Here is an 18,494-nt window from a genome sequence, read left to right as displayed (position 1 = left end):
ACTCAGTGGTTTAAAACAGCACAGATTTAGGGGAGGGGAGAGGTGGGGAGGGGGGAGGGTGGAGGATGGGAAAGGCAGCGGAGCACAACAGACACTAGTATGGCAATATGTAAATCAATGGATGTGTAACTGAGGTGATTCTGCAATCTGTGTATGGGGTGAAGGTGGGAGTTCATAACCCACTTGAATCAAAGTGTGGAATATGATATGTCAAGAAATTTGTAATGTTTTGAACAACCAACAATAAAAAATTAAAATTATAAAAAAAAAAAGAACTAAGATCTAGAATAACCTGTTCAAAATTCCTAAGTTGTTCAACAGTGCTTTATAACCAGGCCCCTTCCCAGTTAATCAGTATTTATTATCATCTTGTGCCTGTTGTACTGTTGCTGTTTGCTTGATTTTGTCAGTTTTCCCAATTAGACTTGGAACTCTTGTAGAGTCAGGGCTTTGCTTTAATCATCCTGGTAAACTTAACATGATGAGGAAAATGGTACCAGATGATCACTGGATAAATGGTAAATAGGTAGAAAATGTTTCCTATTTTTCTTGTCAAAGAACTGTCCAACAGAATTTTCTACAACAATGGTTGTTGTCTATAATACATAGCAGTAACAAGTCATGTGTGGCTGTTGAGCACTTGAAAGGTGCCTAGTGTAAATAAGAAGCTGAAATTTAAGTGATTGTTAATTTTCATTCAAATGTAAAGAGCTATGTGTGACTAGTGTCTACATTACCAAATAGCACAACCTTATATAATATTCCCTTTTTTTGCTACTTTAGATTGCCTTTAAAAGATACACAACATCCATTTCTTTCTTTCTTTCTTTCTTTTTCTTTTCTTCTTTCACACCTCAGCACAATGGAACTGCTGTATTTCTGCCATTTCTGCCTTGATTCTATCCCCAGTATTTGACTTTCTTCCTGGGTATCTCTCAAAATGATGCCCAGCTATCTCAATAAATGATGAGACCAAAATCAACCCCAACAGAGGCAATAATTTACCCTTGGCTCCCACTTCTGCTCCTTACCTTTACATTTTCCTGAATTCTTTTTGTCCTGAGAGTCATAGAATTCCCAACATTCCCATTCTTGGAATTGGAGATGAATACAAGAAGAGGACCATGAAAAAAAAAAAAGTAATACAGTCAAGGTAGTAATAGAGTGAAGATTCAAACTTGAGTCTTTCTGCTTAGGTGGAGGTTCTCCCCTAAGCCCCAAACACCTACTATTCTCCAGTTAATAGAACTCCTTCCCCATTCTTATTGCTAACATCATCTTCTTTCCTACTTTTCTTTTCTGCTTACCCTTTTTCTCAGAGGAAATAGTGTCTCTCCTCCTCCTTATGGCTAGGTTAGCTTTGCCTGTTATGCTCTTGCTCTTATCCTCCTTGTCTTCTTTGGGACTTTGCTATGAATCAGTCAGGCTCTTGAATTGAATCCTTTTCACTTCCACATCTTGAATAAATTCAAGTCATGCCTAACTCCCGCCCCCTCCCTTTCTCTTGATCCTGATAACTCCTTAAGCTATTCTCTCTCTTATTGTATTTTCAGAGAAACTTTTAGAAAACGAAGCTTACACTCTCTATTCCCACTAATTTGCTTTTTTGTTGCTGGGGATAGAATCCAGGTTCTCATACATACTAGTTGAGTATTCTGCCACTGAGGTATGTCCCAGCTCCTTCCTTTAATTTGCTCTTGATTGAAATGACTATCTTATAATTTTCTGATGGGGGAACATGCATCATAATCCTCCCTATCCAAAGGAGCAGATCTTATGATGATATGTCACAAGTTCTACTCCTGGTTGGGTCATGGTTATTAATGGGCAGGATCAATATGCTTTAAAATGTCATCCATGCCCCATCTATTTTAGGCTTCCTACTCCTTGCCTTCCTGTAGTGGCAAATCTAGACAGAGCATTTTCCTTTGGGGTTTATTGACCATCTTTTCTTCTTTTGCCTTTATTCCTGTTTCCCTCCTTCCATATCTTTCTTCTTTTTCCTCAGAGCAAATCAAAGAAAGATGTGTTAGCTTTTCACCCTTGTGACCAAGATACCAGACAAGCAAACTTAGAAGAGGAAAAGTCTATTTTGGCTTATGGTTTCAGTCTATGGTTGACTGACTCCATTGCTCCTGGCCCAAGATGAGGCATAGATAGCATCCTGGCAGAAGGGTGTAAGGGTGTGGCAGAGGAGCACTACTAGTCTGCTAAGGCAACCTGGAAAGCAGAGAGAGGAAGAGGGAAAGGGCCACAGGGAATGTATGCCCCCTCAGGGCAGCCTCCAGTAGTGCCCACCTGCTGCCAAATTACCACCCAGTAAGTCCATTCAAATTAGGATGACTGATTAGGTTATAGCTCTCATAATTGCATAATTTTACCTCAATATATTCCTGCATTAATACAGGAGTTTTGGGGGGACACCACATATCCAAATCATAAGAGAAGGCAAGTCTTAGGGGGAAGTATTAAATACCTAAGCACTTTTACACATCATGAGAGCCCTGCTTTACTTTTACACCTATTGATATTTATTCTATTACTACGAATGCCTAGTTTAAGTACAGAAAGTATAAATGAACAATAGTTGAATTCTGACATTACTAGGTTTCCTGAAGATGATGTCATCAAAACATTGTTCTAATCTCAGTAGTTACCACTCATTGAATTTCTAGTGGTCAAATTAAATGATTTCTTATGCGTTGAGTCTTTTCTATCTATGGGCAATACATTGATCTCTTAGCCAGTCCCTCCTTGAAATGCTTTGCTTGGATTTCATGCCATATTTCTTTACCAGGTACCTGTGGCAACTTAAATCTGTTTTACTGACAGCATTAATTTGCCCATCACTGGCAAAACTGTACACCAAATTTCTGATGGGAAGACCATCTACAATCTCGGCTATATGATTTACCTCTGCTCAAGCTCAAGATGTGGGCTTTGATTGGCTCTAACCCTATCCTTATCAAACTGTAATCTCCCAGTCACAGTAATTAGGTCAGGAATGGGCATGAAATTGCAAGATTCAATTAGATACAAGAAGAATTTTGTGAGGGCTTCAGAGAAAGAAGCTCTTTTCCCATCCTCTCAGACGTAAGTGCAAAAGGATATAGAACTTGGAGCTTGCTATAGCCACTTGGGCACCACATGAAATTTGAGAATGTAGCTAAGCAGAGAGATGCAGAGTGGAATGACGGATGATGGCTTGTTGATATCCTTAAGTCCTGTATCCACCCGCACTTGAAGCCAGCTTAATGTAGACTTTTCAGAAACAAAAGCCAATAAATCCTCCCTCTCCCCAGCTATTTTGCCTTAAGCCAGTTTGATTTGTGTTTTGCACCTCTTATAACCTGTTTTACTGTGTACATATATACATATGCTGGTAAATGCAGAGAGAGTTTTAGAAAGATGTATTTCAAAGTTGAAGTAGGAAAGGGAATTCAGAAGGATCTTTTATGTTATCTTTATTATTAGACTGCTTTATGACAAGAAGACATTTCTCTTTCTTTTTAAATATACTCTTAAGTTGCAATTAATGATATTTCAAAAAATACCTTTTCACACTTACTTACTTTAATTGTAGATGGACACAATATCTTTATTTCTATTTATTTATTTTTATGCGTTGCTGAGGATCAAACTCAGGGCCTCACGCATATAGGGCAAGCGCTTTACCACTGAGCTACAATCTTAGCCTCCTCTCTCTTTTTGTCAGCACTGGGGATGAAACCCAGGTCTTGCTCACAACAGGCGAGTGCTCTACCACTGAGTTACATCTCCAGCCCTAGGATGCATTATTCATGGAATCAAAAATAAACATCCAGTAAGCATAAAGAAAACATTCTGCTACCAGTTCCTCCATTCTTTCCCAATGACAAAACCAACAATTTTTTGTGTGTAGTTCTAGGGATCAAACCCAGGACCTTGTACATGCTAGGCAATCACTCTAGCACTGAACTACATCCCCAGCCCAACAACAAATATGTATGTTGTATTAATTGCCAATGTCTTTGCCCTATATTCAGAATGTGTAGCATTAGAAGTAAAACTTGTCTTTCTTCTTTCCTTTTACTATGGTGGGTTCTGAAGTTTATAAAACAAATGTCCTTAAAACTGGGGATTTAGAATTCATCTTACAAACAATGATGCTTACAGTTTACTCTTAAGTTGCAATTAATGATATTTCAAAAATACCTTTTCACACTTACTGTACTAAATGAATAGTTGTTACATCCCCATTATCTGCTCTGCAAATGAGAACAAATGAGGCACAAACTAATCAAGTGGTCAACTGAATGTTCTACCATGAAACAGACAGTAGTAGCCATACTTTGTGCCTTTTGGTTCTCAGCCTATGGCCTTTCATTTCACCATAGTCTGCAACTTGTACAGGCTTCAGGAAACTCCATTTTAGACTCATTCTCTGGTGCTAAACTGAACTTGGCTCCCCCTAAGGGCCAAGAAGAGTGCTGGACTCTGATGCCTGTTTTGACATCACATTTCTCAGATATATTGTGACCACAGGTATACAATGGTCTGATACAAAACTACCCAACTTTCAGTGGTAGTGTAGTGTTCTGTGACCCCAAAACTGAATTTATTGTAAGGGATGGTCAAGAGCCAAGGTGTTTCTTACAACTGAGTTTAAAAAAAGATTGTTTCATCTCAAAAAGAAGAAACTTACAGTCAGCTGCTGCTCATGTGGGACACCGGACACCTTGTCTTCAGGAGCCATGCCAACCGGCTTACCACCAGGGGGTGCAGTTTTACTACAGCAGGCAAGGAAAAAGGCGCGCTCTCATCTGAATCTTTTCTGAAGTCTGAATATTACAGAGTTCATTGCTACAGAGTTGAGGGCTGTCTCTGTTTAACTGATCCCTGGGAATGATGGCAGAGCTTTGCTTTAAAGTCTTACAATAAGTTTAAAGAGTTAAGCCCTCTGAGCTCATTAATTCATTTTTCCTAGTTTCCAAAAAGCACCGTATTATGGAGATAATCATGACAGATAATCCAAATGAAAGCAATTTTGAGAAATGCCAATATAACTTTTTATTGCAAACGGGATGACAAAAATCCTTTTCTCTGCAAGGAAGACTGTATGAAAAATAGGCCCCATGCTAAGAAACCTTTGTTCAAATAGGAGTAATAAAAGAACACTGGAATTGGAATAGAATACCATGGTATTTCACTTGGTTCCCTCAGTCGGAATGAAAGTACATCAGAGGGACGAGTTTTCTCTTTAGAGTATTTGAATCAAAGGAGAAAAGGAAAAGAAAACCCAAATCAACATCTGGTAATTAACTCAACAGTTAAAACAATTGGCCTCAAGTGAGGTCGAACTGCTTTGTTTCAAGCAAATGGTACTGTTAAAATAGCTCCTTCAAATGGAGGGTAATCGTGAGGGTTTTTCGGGAGGGAAGATATCCTTCTTTTTTGGCTTGTCGGAGAAGTCAAGGGGAGATCGCCAATCAAATCACAAAGCACATTCTAGGGTTTTATTTCTACCAGTAGGAATAACCTGGTTATATAAGAGTGGAATGCATACATGTGAATTTTCTTCTATACACCAGGGATCCAGAAGAGGAGGTTTGAAATTCCTTTGGGGAGATATGTTATCTCTGATCTCATAGAGTCCGATGTACTATGCTTTTAAAGCAAGAATAACTCCAAGAGGAACTGGCAATGAGACAAGAAAGTATAGAAATGGGAGAACACGGGTCATGAATTTCTCGAGAATAAGCTCATTTAATGTCAGGGAAGGAACACACTGAGTAATGTCACAATACTATAAAAGGACGGCTATTTGCTGTGTACCATACCAGGATATTTTTTTCCAGTCCCTTTTCAACCGCGGCTATCCCCAGAACGTTAGGAGGCTGGACAGGCTGGTATACTGACTGTCCTCCTACCCTCCAAACCGTGCAATCCTTGTGGGTAGCTTCCCGGGTCTGGCAGCCTCTTAGCGGCATCGCCCCGCCCCCGCCCCCGGGCCTGCTTCCCAGCTGCAGGCGCGAAGCCTGGGTTAATTATGTCCAGGTGCCTGCGCCCTAAACGAATAAGTATGGCTTTGGCAGTCGCAACCCACCAGGAGGGTGGGGTTTAGGGTCCGGGAGGGTGGTGCCTGGCCCCGCCTAGGGAGGGCGCCCCGCCCCGCCGGCCGGGCTGCACGTGACCCCCGGCCCCGCCTCCTGTCCGCTCCGCAGCGCCAGCTCGGCAGGCAGGCGCGGGGCGTGAGTCTGGAGTGAGACCCGCCAGGCTCCAACTCCGCAGCGCCCGAGCGCAGCGGGCAGCAACTTTCTCCCGGTCGCGGCGGTGACGGCGGGCGCTGCGGTGGCAGCCGGAGCGGGAGCCCCAAGCGGGAAGGCGGCGGCGGTTGCTCCCGCCGGGTCGGGCTGTCCAGCCCTCCGAGACCGCCGACCCGGAGCCTCCTCATCCCCCGGGCAGCCCCGGGCCCCTGCCCTATGTCCCGCAAGGCGAGCGAGAATGTGGAGTACACGCTGCGGAGCCTGAGCAGCCTGATGGGCGAGCGGCGCAGGAAGCAGCCGGAGCCGGACGCGGCGAGCGGCGCCGGGGAGCGCAGCCTGCTGGCGGCCGCGGAGTCGAGCGCCAGCCTGCAGAGCGCGGGCGCGGGCGGCGGCGTCGGGGACCTGGAGCGCGCGGCGCGGCGGCAGTTCCAGCAGGACGAGACCCCCGCCTTCGTGTACGTGGTGGCCGTCTTCTCGGCGCTGGGCGGCTTCCTGTTCGGCTATGACACCGGGGTGGTGTCCGGGGCCATGCTGCTGCTCAAGCGGCAGCTCAGCCTGGACGCGCTCTGGCAGGAGCTGCTCGTGTCCAGCACGGTGGGGGCGGCCGCCGTCTCGGCGCTGGCCGGCGGGGCCCTCAACGGCGTCTTCGGCCGCCGCGCCGCCATCCTCCTGGCCAGTGCCCTCTTCACCGCCGGCTCCGCAGTGCTGGCCGCCGCGAACAACAAGGAGACGCTGCTCGCCGGCCGCCTGGTCGTGGGACTGGGCATCGGTGAGTTCGGGCACTGCGAAGGGCGCTCCAGGACCCCGGCAGCACAGTCGTTGACCCGGGTGTCTTCGTTACTTGCGCCCCACGGGGGTCTCTGTCAGGTCTTGCTGGTCCTTGTTCCTCTAGTTCTCTTGCCCTCGCACCCCATAGGCTAGTAGGGTCTCCAAAGCTCCCCCTTGGGTGGGTGTGAGGGATTCGCTGCAGTCTCCCGGAACCCACGTGGAATCTTAGATCGCCCACGGATCATTCTGCTCAGTTGTTGTCTCTCTAAGCGCTTCCACCAACCCCCATAGCCAGCTTGTTCCTTGATCCAGCCTAACCTGATGCTTTTTTTCCCCCCCCGAGTTCCGGACCCGGAACCTAGCCAGTCGTAAAGTCAGAATAGGGTACTTTTAAGAATGAATTCTGAACTATGAAGCTATTCTTTGCTACTCTTCTCTTTCCTTCTTTAGTCATTTATCTTTAGATGGAATAATTGCTTTTCCTGTTTTTTTGTATTTTCAGTTTTCACCCTTTTCCGAAATGAATTCCCCACTCCTCTGACTTTTTCCTTTGGATATGTATATATTCACCCATTCTCCACTTTGTTTTGCATCTCCTGCTTTCCAGTTGGGAACCAAATTATCTATTAAAGATCGTGTTCACTTCCTAAATTCATTTAGGAGCTACTCCTGTGGATAAATGCCCAGCAAGATGGATGTTTGCAATTTACTTTAAAAATGAAGGGATTAAGGTTCCCTAGGCATTGATTTTTTTCACCCTGCTTGCTGAGCAGGGGAGGTACAATTGGCAAGTTCTTGGCAGAAGGAAGCTATTTGGAATGTGCTCAGTATTATTAGAAAGCTCTTTTGAGGGAAAGGGAGGAGGGTTGTGACTTAAATCTCACCAGTAATTTTTCTAAGACACCACTGATGCTTTTTTAATGTTTCACTTCATGATTTGGTGTTTTGTTTCCCTTAGGGTGCTGTTGAAGTCTTTCTCCCCTGTGGCTCGGGCTTGGTGAGAGCACTTTAGACCTGGGGCTGCTGCTGATCTGTTCCTTCACCTCTTGTTTGATGTCAGTGCTTTTCACGTTTTTTCCTCAGGTTCCGAGGGGAAGCCAATGTCATTTATTCAACTCTGCATGCAGGAACCATGAACCTAAAACCCACCTCCGTGCACTTTGTATCTAAAATCTGTCATCAAGGACTTTCTTTTTGTTGTTCATTTGTAGGATTAACTAGTGATGCAGGGCACAGCTGTCAGTAAAATGTGAATTTGTCCTATAAAGTTCCAAATGGCCAAAACAAACTCATTCCGGCTGAGATTAAATCTTTGTGTGGAAACTACCTGAGCCTTCAGCAGAATCCTTCAACAGTTAACCTGCCTTAAGGGTCTGATGACCAGAATTCTTTCCCAGCATTGTCTCCTTGGGACATCTGGATTTTTTTTTTTTTTTTCTTTTCTGTCATAGAACATTGTAGGTAGCAAGATTTGGTCAGTAAACTTGGATCTTATTTGTGATTTTGAAATTGATATTTTGCAGAGATCTCTCAGTGAAACTTTCCAGTATTGGATAAAAATTTGAGCATTATCTTTGCTCTTTTCTGACGAAGAAAATTGAGCTGCTCTAGTGTATCAGGTCCCCTTGCAGATGTTGTGCACATAATAGGAGAGCAGAGTCCCCTGGAAGTGCAGCAGGGTGGGACTAAAGCAAGGAAGAACTTGCTGAGCTGCTTCAGAGAGGTTATCTGATGGCTGATGAGCTCAGAGATCAGGGGTGTCCTCACAGGCTGACACCAGAAGCCCTTACCCCAGAGGCGGAAGGTTGACACCTCGGAGTATTTTAACAGCAGAAGTGAGGAAAGGACCTTCAAAGCAAGGGGATGAATACTGAAAGGAAGGCACAGGTGCTTAGGGACCAAGGAGAAAGTGACAAAAAAGGATGAAGCAGTTAAAGGGTTGGGAATACGGATGTGCAAGAACTGTGGAGGTCACTTACACCCTCGTTCTGTGGTCTCTGGGCTCCTAGGCTGAACAGGCAAGGCCAGCTTGGGACATGGTCCTGATTCAGTCCTAGTAGGGCCCATTGTAGTTCTTCTGGAAAACACCACTCAGGGTCGAATCCTTGGTGCCAAATTTTGTTAAAATCCTCTTCATTTAGAAAACGAAAAATAATATAAGGTCACGAACAGGCTTTAAAGTAGGCCCCATTAAAAACATTAGATAAAATACTTCAGATTAGGATCTCTGTTAAGCATGTGGTTGTACATAAGAAATTCTTAAAACTCATAAGAACTCAGAAGAATTATTTTTAACTACAAGGAAATGGGTCCTCAATATGAGCATTTTTGAGGGACATTAAATAAGTTTTGGTTGTTTAATACACTAAGTCTGGATTAAATTCATGTTTTTTTTAACTAAAAATTTTATCTGTAATCAGGGGTTTATGATTGTTTTTGCTCTTTGATACTTGGTAAATGTCAAATAATAATTTGTGGTTTTGGTACCTTTTGCAGATAAGTTTGCCATGATAACTTCTTCCCTAAGTATATCGTGGTAAATATAAGGCCCATGGGGACAGGGAGTTTTGCTGCTTTTCTTCCCCATATTCCTGATACACTGGAGACATTTGTTGAGTAAGTGGATGGATAGTGAGCAGAAATGTTAACAAATTTCCACTTCTGGTAGGGTACCACTTACCACTTTGTTAGAATTGGTCTTTTCATAAGGCAAAAGTAGTACATTATCACAATATTTAAAAGGTCACCTAGAGGCTTTAGTTGTAATAGTTTAATGAATGATTCATTATCTATTTAACAAATGCTAATTAAAGCTTCCATTGCTGTTCTATCTGATTAGGGGTGGCAATAATTAGAAAAAAATTCCATCGTGGAGGTGACCATTCCCTAATGGAGAAGAAAGACCCATGAACAAGCAATTAAAATTCAATAGAAATTTCTTTAAAGTGCCAGAGGAAACAGAAGAGAGGATTTTTTTTTTTTTTTTTTGAGGGGGATGGCAGTAAATAGAACACAGGGTTAAGTAAGGTTTTATAGAAAGGAGAGTATTTAGATTAGAGATTGAAGAATAATGAGTTCAGATGATATAGAGGGAGCCAGAAAAATGCTTGTTTAATGCTTTTTTTTTTTTTTTTTAATTATAGGCACAGTGGAATACTTTGCATACATATATTATCTCATTTAACCTTCCTATGTGAAACCAGGTCTCCTTTTGCTGGATGTGGAAACATTTTAGAGCACTTAAACACAAAGATACAATGTCCAGATTCAGAAAATAAGACCTCAGAGTTTTTTGCTTTTTCTGTTACCTTACTGAGCATTTAAGGTGGGGTTAACAGCAGGTATGAATGCAAGGAAAATCAAAATATTGTTTGAAACATATGTGAGAATGATGGGACCATCATGAGAGTGGAATGTTCTGGGGGTTTTAGGCTGGACAGGGCTTAGAGGCTGTGCCTAAGGAGGGACAGCCATTGGAGGTTCTCAGCTGTAAATGATGTAATTAGATGAAATATCCCTTGAATCTGATTTTTTTTATTTTTTGCTTATTTTTTTTTTTTTGTATTCTGCCTTTGAGCTCTCTGGCTTTCTCCTCTAAACATTCTTGCTCCTTGGAATTATTTCAGTTTTAGAAATTCTTTGCTGTGTTGGTTACCACAGGGTAGGTGAGGCATAGTATGAGGTCATGTGACTTAGGAAGAGTTATGGTCCCTTAGTGGAAATCTTTGGAAATGAAGGATGCAGCGGGTATGGTTGTGAATCTGTGTTAAATGAGTCATACAGTAAAAGAAGCATCAGGGATGAGAGGTATTTGTGTTTTAGCTTTGGGATCTGTATCCTTGACTAAGTGCAATAAAATAAGTTTACCAAGTGCCTGTTTGTGAATAGGGCATTGTTTTAGCTTTTTCATTTTTCCTGTTTTGGTCCTGAGACCAGACTTTCTTCGTTGTTTTTACAGTTACCGTTGCAACCTGAACTTTTAAAATTTGAAGACTTAGATTTTAAATAGGGTACACTTATGACCCCAGAAATCACTGTATTCTAATAGGGTAATCTTATTAATTATGCCCTTTACACATAGTTCCATGCTGTAGGTGTTTGTTTAGCAGACTTTCATCTGTGATCAGTGTTTTTAAGTGTGGTTATAGCAAGAATGAAGGAATGTGAGCTTGCTCAGGTTTGCTTGATTATTTTCTGTGAACTTGTATCTCATACATAACACACACAAATTGTCTGGAAAGGCACATTGTTAGAACATAGTACCATTATCACTGTTGGCATACATATAGTTAGGCAGAAAGCATACGAATGAGCCTTTTTCCCTGATGTTGGAATTTACTGACCCTTACAAGTGGTGATTTGGTGCCTGTGTAGGAATATCAAGGTCTCCAAATACTGATACTTGCCAACATTCAAACTTTCACTGTGAGTTGACATGAATTTATACAGCAGATTTGTGGGATTTATCTTGGGTTGACATCAGCTTCTGTCAGCCCTAGTTTCAGGACTCCCTCTGCAGGAGCACAATTGATAGCGCCAGTTGCAGCTTGCAGTTGGCATCTTATGGCCTATTGAATAATATTTTGAGATATACCACATTTTCCCCCAAATAATCCTTGAAATTCTTCCTTAATGTAAGTCAAATGTAAGATCTTGTTTGATCAAAGCATTATAAAATATTGAGGTTAATGCAAATAAAGATTTCTTTAAGGTAGGGAAAGTTAGCTAGAAGCAGCAAATAGTCAGCAAATGTTATTAGATATTTTTTTGTTGTTGTTTGAGGGAGAAGGGTCGATCAAATTAGTTTTTTCTATTTCCCCTATTTTTTTTTTTTTTTGAGAGAGAGAGAGAGAATTTTAATATTTATTTATTTTTTTAGTTTTCGGCGGACACAACATTTTTGTATGTGGTGCTGAGGATCGAACCCGGGCCGCACCCATGCCAGGCGAGCGCGCTCCCGCTTGAGCCACATCCCCAGCCCCCCTAATTTTTTTTTTTAGGGTGCAGTGCTGGGGATTGAACCTCACACATGGTAGGCAATCTCTCTGCCACTGAGCTGCTTCCCCAGCCCTTGGTTATTTATTTATTTATTTTAAAGCAGTGCTTGTATGTTGGATTTATGTTCCCTACTGGTATGAAACTGATAAGTAAAATAAAGCTTCCTTTCACTTCTGTTTCCTTGTTTATACACGTTAACAGTTTCTCTCCCTCCTCCTTTCCAGCTGGTGGCACAGGGATTGAGTGTTGCAGGGTCACAGTGTGGACTGTGACTAGTTATGTTTACCTACTGGTATTGCAACATCCTCCCCAAGTGAGATGTCAGTGAGATGTCATAAGTCTGCTAGCATGAGTTACATGAAATTGTTCACATGACTTCACTAGACTGTGTTGTTCCTTTTCATTGATCCATGTTCCCCTCTTTGGTATGATAAGCTCAATGAACACAGTCAAAGTTGATTAACTTCACACTCAGGTCAGTGGTATGAACACCTCTAATGATCAACAACCCATTTAGGAAACTCAAATGGCAAGCAGTATGTGCCATCTTTACTCCAAAGCACATGAACCTAATTTTTTTTTTTTTTGAACTTGGTTCCTTTATACAGCCTTCCTGTCTACAACTTTTTTCATTTCTCTTTTTCCTATAACCATCAGTTAATAAATAGTAGCAGCATTTCTAATAGTAACTATTGCTTATAGTAACAAAATTTCCATTGTCTAGAGGAAAATCTGTACTTAAGTCCTCAAACTTGTTTCACATTTAAGATTGGATTTTGAGCTGGGGTTGTAATTTTGAGCTCAGTGATGGAGCGCTTGCCTAGCATTGTGAGGCTCTGGGGTCGATTCTCAGCACCACATATAAATAAGTAAATAAATAAAAATAAAGGTCCACTGACAACTAAAAAATATATTTTAAAAAGATTTAATTTCCTTGCATGTACAGAGGGGAAAAAAAACCCCCAAGTTTTAAAGGTACTTTATGTGAGGTCTTTTACTAAATATTAGTACCACTGTTTGGAATGGAGGTTGTCAGGAGGTTCATTTCACAGCAAGGCTAACCAGTGTCAGTGGGTCACCAGTCAGATTGCAGCATCTCTGTCCTGAGTCAAGGCAGTCTTCATAGCTGAATGTGCGTTGGCAAACTGTTAGCCTGCAACACCCTGGAAATGATTATACCTAAGATATGTTGAATGATTATATGTCTAAACAGGTTGCCTGCACCGATTCCCATAGGCTTTGTAATAACCCAGTGGAATAATGCAGTTATTTAACATGAGGATATTTAGGCAGAAAGGGAGGAAGTTACTTTCTTGTGTTTTATGACTACTGGGTGGAGCCAGTGTTGTCACCCAAGAGGTCTGACTTCAGTCTGCCTGTGCTGAGCTGCTCAGCCATGCTCCTCCCTGAAATCAGCATAGTTGCCTTAGCCATGATAAGTCATATGAGCATGACTTGAGTTCGTTTTAGTGTAGACTTATTTTCTTACTGTGGTGAACGCATAACATTGCACTTACGGTCCTAACCTTTCTCAAGTGTTGAGTCCACCAGTGTTCATTCACCTTGTTGTACAAGGGATCTTTACAACATTTTCATCTTGCAAACTGGAACTCTCTGTATAGTAAACACCCATTTCTCCTGCCCTTTTCCTCAGCTCTTGGTAACCACCTTTGTACTTTGTAGGATTTGAAAACTTTAGATATTGCAGATAAGTGGAATCATGTAGTATTTGTCCTTCTGTGACCAACTTATTTCATATAGTCCTTCGAGTCAATCCATATTGTGGAATGTGGCAGAATTTCTTTTTTTTTTTGGTACTGGGGATTGAACCCAGGGACACTTTACCACTCAGCTACATCCCTAGTACTTTATTTTTAAATTTTGAAGCAGGATCTCACTAAGTTTCTGAGGCTAGTCTCAAACTTGTGATCCTCCTATCTCAACCTCCCAAGTAGCTGGGATTACAGGCATGTATCACTGTGCCTGGCCAGAGTTTCTTTTTTTATGGCTTCGTAATGTTCCCCTGGCTCCCCCAACCCCAGCCCTGTCTCTCTGTGAATGTGCATGTATGCAGTATTTTTTTTATCATTTCATCTGTTGACATTGGGGTTACTTCTGTCTTGGCTTTTGTGGATAATGCAGTGAACATGGGAGTGCAACCATTTCTTTGAGATCCTGCTTTGAATTATTTTAAGTCCATATACAAAAATAGGATTGCTGAAACATATGGTCGTTCTATTCTTACTTTCTTGAGCAAACTCTCCACTGTTTCCCTGGGTGGCTGCACCATTGTACATTCCTGCTAGCTTCACGAGGGTTCCTGGTTGTTTGAACCCTTGTCAGCACTTGTGATTTTCCTTTCTTGTGTCAGTGGCTATCCTGATGGATGTGAAGTGATTCTTCACTGTGGTTTTGATTTATTCTTCTCTTGTGATAAGTAATGGTGAGCATCTTTTCATATATTGGCCATGTCTTTCTCTTATTTGGAAAATTGTCCATTCAAGTCCTTTACCTACTTTTTAAATGGGGTTATTTTTGTTAGGTGGTAGATTGTCATATCTAATTATTAATCCTTTATCAGATGTGATCTACATATACTTTTTCCCATTTCATAGGTTGCCATTTCACTCTGTTGATGTTACTTTCATTTTTCTGTTTTTGTGTATGATCCCTGTGCTTTTGGTGTTATATCTAAGATGTCATGCCAAATCCAGTGTCTTAAAGTGTTTCCCCTTTCTTAGAGTTTTTATAGTTTCAAGTCTTGAATCCATTTGAGTTAATTTTCATATGTGGTAAGTTAAGGGTCCAGCCTTATTCTTTTGTATGTGGACACCCTGTTTTCCCACTACAATTTTTCAGATTTTTTTTCCCTGAACATTATTTTAAAAATAACAGACTTTTAGCCAGGCATGGTGACCAACATCTGTAGTTCCAGCTACTCTGAAGACCTTCTACTCACTTGAGTTCAGGAGTTTGAAACCAAGCTGGGCGACATAGCCAGTCCCCAAACAGACATCCCTTTAAACGTTAATGACCTCTTCAAAAACACACCTCTGGCATGTGTCAAGGAGTGACAACAAGGAAAACAAGAATGGTTAGAACATGTCTTTCCCAGCCAAGGTCTTAAGTACAGGACATCCATGATCAGGGAAGCTGTGTCACAACTCTTCTGTACAGGACATCTGTAATCAGGGAAGCTGTGTCACACAACTTAAGGGGAATCTGTTCACTGTGTGTGCACTGTAGAAGGTGCATCATGTGGAATATGGTGAAAATGAGACGTTGGAGGTCCGACTGCACAGCAGTACTGCCTGTGACGGGCAGCTTAAAGTGTCCACAGGCATCTCCTGTTTCACCTTTAAGCTTATGGTTTTCTCTCCACTTGTACTGTAATTTTCCATAATATTCTCTACATCCTGTGTCCCCCACAGCTATTTCTACTGTGTATTGACTTTGTTGGGTGCTGGAGAGACAAAGATAAAAATAGTCCCTGTTCTTAAAAGACCCAAGTGTGGCATGGGAAGGCAAACAGGAGAACACAGTAGTATGGTATTCATCTGACCATAGAAGTGTCTGTAGGATGTTTACTCATCCTTCCCAGCTTTATCACAAAAGCTTTCTCAGTGGCCTCTGCCGAATGTTAGCACTTTTCTTTGAACCACAAGCAGGGCATTTTGCATCTCCCCCAGTAGACGAGAAATTTATGGGGCTTTGGTAATTGGATATTAATATTATTTACATACTCCCACTGCAGTTACTTCTGTACTCTTTTATATAATAAGCTCGTAAATATATTGTAAACTAGAGAATGTATAAAAGTAACACCCAATAAAATACAGCTGTAGTTGAATACTAGAAACCTCATGCAGCTACTCCATGGCTGCAGTGTTAATTAAGAAAGTGTTGTAATATGGCAATTAAGCCTGCAGCCTCTGGATCCCAGCTACCTGGGCTCAAACCTTGGCTGGCCACTTCTAGCTGAGTAACCGTATTCAGTAATCTTTGCTTCAATTTCCTCATCTGTAGAATGAGATAATACCTGCCCCAGGATAGTTAAGAAGACATTCAGTATTTGTACAGTGCTTTTGGGTACTTGGCAAAGTAAAGCATCAGTGTTTGTTAAACGTTGACCAAAAGCCTTCAGCAAATTACCCTGTGTGCCTCAGTTTCCCAGGCTCTTAAATGATTGTTATAGTGGCAGTTAGGAAAAAAAAGTTGTAGAAATTAAATGAGTTTTACATGTAAAAATGTCTAGCTATCAAAACCGTTAGCTCTCGTAATTAGAAGTAGTCATCTCCCTTCAGTCAATATCCTAACACCTTTTTACAATCGGGAAATAAAATCATTGTTAATATTTAACGTTTACCATAACTAGTAATGGATTTATAATATTCCATGATATAACTGAGCAAACTTGGAAGAGTGAATAGTTTAAAAGCAGGCAGCACTGTCTTTTGAGTGCTCAGCTTATATCATATAAGGTTTAGTTCCAGTAAGACAGAGGAGATTTAAAATGGGTTTTTAAAAAAGTTAAGATCATAGGTGGTATGTGAGAGAAGGTTACTTTTACAGTGGAGAAAATAGAAATTGGTGCATGTGAAGCCTTGAGGTGAGTGAGCAGTTTTTCTGGTAATGTGGAAGATAGAATAAGAAAGTGGTAAACATGTGGACCTGTTTGTTCAGGGGGTAATCATGGCTGACAGAGCCCACTGGTGCTATGATATTAGACCTGCCTGTAATCATTTTATATTTTATATGCTCGTTTGAGAACAAAATGTTCATTTCCCAGGGGGAAAGCTATATCTGCCTTTTAAAAGGCAAAGAATGAGTAGTTTTAATAATAATAATAAAAAACTTGGAAGTAATAGCTTTAAAATAAAAAGAATTTTAATAACGGAACCTTTCATATAAAACTCCGTTATCATATTGGGACTTTGTTTATGACTTCATATCAGGAATTCATTCCATATAACAGAGAGAGTAAATTGGAAACCAAAATTGTGCGCCTGGTATTCAAGGACTAAACATTAACCATTTAAAATTTGACTAGCAACTATTTTTAGTTTTGAAAGAAGATTACGTAGTGACTGAAAATGAGTTGCAAAAATTGGACCATGGTTTTAAATAATTCTTAAAGTACAGGCTTCACTTTAAATTGATATTAGGGTAACGTCTGATTCAGTTATTGCCATGCGTACCGAACTTGAACATTCACTGCAAAGCTATAAAGACAATTGCTTTTGGGATGGTCCCTTTATGCCTTTTGAACTAGAGGGCTTGTTCAGTGTAGGTGAGCTAGCAGAGCTGTCTGGACTTGGAGGGGTTGTGTAGGTAGTGAAGTTGATGGGGTGGAAACAGGAGACAAACAAAACGGGCCAAGTCCTTTGTCACTTTGAAAGTAAGCTTGTGGGGAATTTTTCTAAAATCTTATAGTCACTCCTATCCTGTATCAGGGGAATACTCAGATTTTTTTGGTGTTTAGTATTCCTTCCACTTATTCGTCCTTTCAAAATGATTTCTGATATTAAAACTTCTTACAATACACTTTAGTCAAATGCTGCAAAGAGCATAGAGTTCTCATGGGCTGTCATTTTGTTCTTGGAATATACACCTTGTGAAAAATCTCTGATCTTCATTTCCTGGGATATAACATTTAAAGGGCAGTTTACCGGAGGTGTGGTAAAAAGTCCAACGGGGGTGGGCCCCAAAGCATGGCCCAGCCTTTCTCCATGTGTGGGCAGCTCTAGGTGCTTTCACTCACTGACATAAAGGTTAGTGTTTTCCTTAGTCTAAGAAGGAGTGAAAGGAAGCTGGACATGGTGACCTATGCTTGTAATCCCAGGTGCTTTGCAGGCTAAGACAGGAGCACTGAAGTTTGAGGCCAGCCTAGGCAACTTAGCCTGACCATATCACAAAATAAAAAATAAAAAGGGGTGGGGATGGGGCTGGAGTTGTGGCTCAGTGGTTGAGTGCTTGCCTAACACATGTGAGGCACTGGGTCTGATCCTTAGCACCACAGAAAAAATAGTTTTTAAAAAAGTGGGGGTGGGATATGACTTAGTGATAGAGTGCCCCTGGGTTCCATCCTCAGTACAGTGTGAGGAGGAAACATGAATGAAAGGAAGTACTGAGAGGCTGGTTAGTTAAGCACTGTTAGTGACAATGCTAACATTCAAACCCAGATTTCTGATCAAGGATCAGTTTGTATTTTTCCTTCCTATTATTATTATTATTATTTCTCCTCCTCCTCCTCCTCTGGAGGTTGAACCCAGGTACATTTTACCACTAAGCTACATCCAAAACCCCCACCCTTCCAAATTTTTTTTTTTTTTTCAAATTTAAAATAAAACAATTTGCAAGAGTAAACAGGGTAAGTGGTAAGTGATAGTATTTTGAGGATTTGGAAGAGTTTGCCAATGCTAATTTGAAAAGGGCGCTCAGAGAAATCCTAGCTCAGGAGGGAGGAAGCCACGGCCTCTATTT

At 41.4% G+C, this 18,494-nt stretch overlaps 1 protein-coding gene across 1 annotated transcript in view; it reads left to right on the top strand.

Annotated features, from left to right (window-relative positions):
- The first annotated feature begins 6,189 nt into the window (after positions 1–6,189).
- The window catches only part of Slc2a13 (solute carrier family 2 member 13), a 335,579-nt gene continuing 323,274 nt past the window's right edge, over positions 6,190–18,494 (top strand). The window contains exon 1 of the mRNA XM_015493228.2: positions 6,190–7,014. Within this exon, the coding sequence (XP_015348714.1) occupies positions 6,462–7,014 (553 nt within the window). The 5' untranslated portion in view covers positions 6,190–6,461. The remainder of the gene's footprint in view (positions 7,015–18,494) is intronic.

Source organism: Marmota marmota, unplaced genomic scaffold, assembly GCF_001458135.2.
Source record: "Marmota marmota marmota unplaced genomic scaffold, marMar, whole genome shotgun sequence".
NCBI classification, from domain to species: Eukaryota; Metazoa; Chordata; class Mammalia; order Rodentia; family Sciuridae; genus Marmota; species Marmota marmota.
This window is presented reverse-complemented; position numbering and strand designations above follow the sequence as displayed.